Source organism: Penaeus japonicus, unplaced genomic scaffold (genome assembly GCF_977035675.1).
Source record: "Penaeus japonicus unplaced genomic scaffold, GWHDUDI00000001_assembly GWHDUDI00000030, whole genome shotgun sequence".
Taxonomy (NCBI): Eukaryota; Metazoa; Arthropoda; class Malacostraca; order Decapoda; family Penaeidae; genus Penaeus; species Penaeus japonicus.
The window spans coordinates 9,188,288-9,190,787 of record NW_028234432.1 but is presented as its reverse complement, the minus strand read 5'-3'; the positions used below and the strand labels follow the sequence as shown (position 1 = coordinate 9,190,787).

Genomic DNA, 2,500 nt, shown 5'->3' with positions numbered 1-2,500 from the left:
TATATTTTTTTCATTTAGTTATTCTTTCTATAGACATATATTTGTTTGTCTTGTATGTAAAATTGTTTCATATTGGCTTTAGGCCTTCTTTCTTATTTCTTATGCCTTAATTTTTTTCTCATATCCCATGTCAGTCATTTATAATATTCTTTCCCTTCTCTTATCTGTAAATTTCTTGTATGTATCTCATAACACCTTTCTTGTTTGTCATACATTGATATTTTTTTATGAAAATGAATATATGTCATCTCTCTCATCTCTGCTAGAGTTTCACATTTTCTTCCTTATTTTTGAATTTGTTTCTCTCTGTCATACATTTATCAACACTCAGAAATGATTGTCAAATAGCAATGTGTTATGCCATTATTATTGACCAGAACATTGTCTTGTAACTTCAGTGAACTTCAGTAATTTCAGTGAACACTTTGACCTTACACTCAAATTTAGACATGGTAACATCAGCCATATTCATATGAAATGTAAAGATGTATTTACTCTGAAAGTTATCTTTTTGGTTCACCAGGAATAAATCGTTACATTATACAGATTCTGTGTGCTATCTTTTTTTTTCCTGAGATTTCATTTGCCTTTTGTAGAGTGTGCTGTACAAAACCAAACCTTTTCACCTGTTGTCTCACCACAGTTTCCCCCAAATCCCCAAGAAAATTACTAGTTTAAAATGAGCTTTGATAAAGCCATCCTAAAATGATAGGTAAGAGTTGCATGTATATCCTTCTGCAAAGCCTAGAACTTAGTAAGAACACTGCTAACATTATTTCATATATTTTTTAGCTAAGGCAGGAAATGTATGTCAAAAAGATCAGTGTTATATCTCCATGTGTAGTGTTAGGGTTAGTAAGTCAGTTGTCTTCTTTTAACACCACTTGGCTTTTATGCATTCAGATAACCTGCATATCTTAACATTCATTCAGCTTCCTTGCCCATCCTTCTTCATGCTGGTCTTTCTTTAAGCCAAAAAAATCCCCCTTTTTCCTTCATGGTAAACATAAAATCAGCACTGATAAAATTGTGGAAAATATTAAACCAAAATTTGATATGCTTTATTACCCTTAGGGTAAAACAAAAATGATTAACAAAAAACTTCAGTTCCTAATGTCTTGCATATTTTCTGGTGTATTTTTGTAAGATTAACAGTCTCACATAATGTTACCATTATTCTGTCTGTGTGTATATGTTATCTGTTACATCAAACTTGTATCCCCCTTTTTAGTCTATGTTCATAACACATTACAAAAAAATGATGAGTTCATCCTTCTAGGACCAGTTGCTGTTCTGTGACGACTGTGACCGAGGCTATCACCTGTACTGCCTTCGTCCTCCCCTGCAGGAACCACCCGAGGGAGAATGGTCCTGTGACTTGTGTCTACAACAATTCCACTCAAAGTGAGGTTTATACCTGTTGCCTATCAAGTCTCTCTGACTTGGTTTCATTTTTATGGAAACGAAAAGAAGAACAAGAATTGTAATTCTACATGTGATTTATCCCTTGCTTAGATGAAATTGTTTTATGTGCACTGTATATATATGTATATGATTACATTTCTGTATACACTTGTGTGTGTGTATATATATGGATATGTATGCAGTTACATGAACCATAGTTTTGTTAAGTTCATCCAACATTTGGTCTAAATCCACAGGACCTTTGAAACTCTAATTAGTTGCCTGAAAGGGTCACTTACTGATGAGTTTCAGAGGAGTTCCATTTGTGTTAGGTTAATGATACTGCCGTAAGATACAGAGAGGCTAGAGGAAGATCTTGCTTTATGTTAACTCAAATGGATCTTTCTATCTTCTAAATATTGATAACAAAGTAAGTTATTATTACCCAGATCATTTATTTACTTATTAGGTTAGTTACTCTTTCCCTCTTTTCAATGAATGATAATATATGTGATGAGTCTTTCAGCAGAGGAGAATGTCTCCTACTGATTCTGTAAACATATTTTCAATTGATGATGTAAGTAAAAGATATTCCTTGAGAAACAAGGATGACCAAGGAGAAATTTCTGAATACAGTAAATCTTCGTCGTGGAATGAAATATAAACGAGAACTGGAAGCGTTAGCATTTCCTGAATAAAGACTTGTGACTGTTTCCCAGTTCATAGGATCCCCTAGTTGTGTATTGCTCATTATATCTGGCTAAGATATGGACCCTCTTTAAGTGTGGAAAATTTCATACTGGTGTATTTTATCATTGTTTAAAAGATTTACTGTACTCAAGATTTTTGAAAATATTTTACTCTAAAAAAATGTGTCTTGTAGCCTCTTTTTTGTCTGAACAAAAAGTAAGGCCTAGTTACAAGGCTGAAGGACCAACTCTACCTTAAAGACTTCATGTCCCTTCTTTTAAACATGCTCATATCCAGATGATAATGGCCAAAAAAAGAAAAGAAAAAAAAGGCAAAGGCCAAGATTCATTGCAGTCATTAAATTTTTTGACAAGTGACCTGTGTTCAAAATATCAACTGGGGAGGT

The 2,500-nt window shown here is 33.4% G+C and overlaps 1 protein-coding gene across 8 annotated transcripts in view; it reads left to right on the top strand.

Annotated features, from left to right (window-relative positions):
- LOC122250070 (zinc finger protein ubi-d4 A) overlaps positions 1-2,500 on the top strand; it is a 41,256-nt gene that overhangs the window by 37,800 nt on the left and 956 nt on the right. For 4 of the 8 annotated variants that reach the window (XM_086554990.1, XM_043011353.2, XM_043011354.2 and 1 more), the window contains one exon: positions 1,280-2,500. This exon is cut by the window's right edge and continues 956 nt beyond it. In XM_086554990.1, coding sequence (XP_086411116.1) covers positions 1,280-1,299 — 20 coding nt within the window. In that variant the 3' untranslated portion in view covers positions 1,300-2,500. The remainder of the gene's footprint in view (positions 1-1,279) is intronic. The other 4 variants (XM_086554991.1, XM_086554989.1, XM_043011355.2 and 1 more) reach the window with 1 other exon arrangement.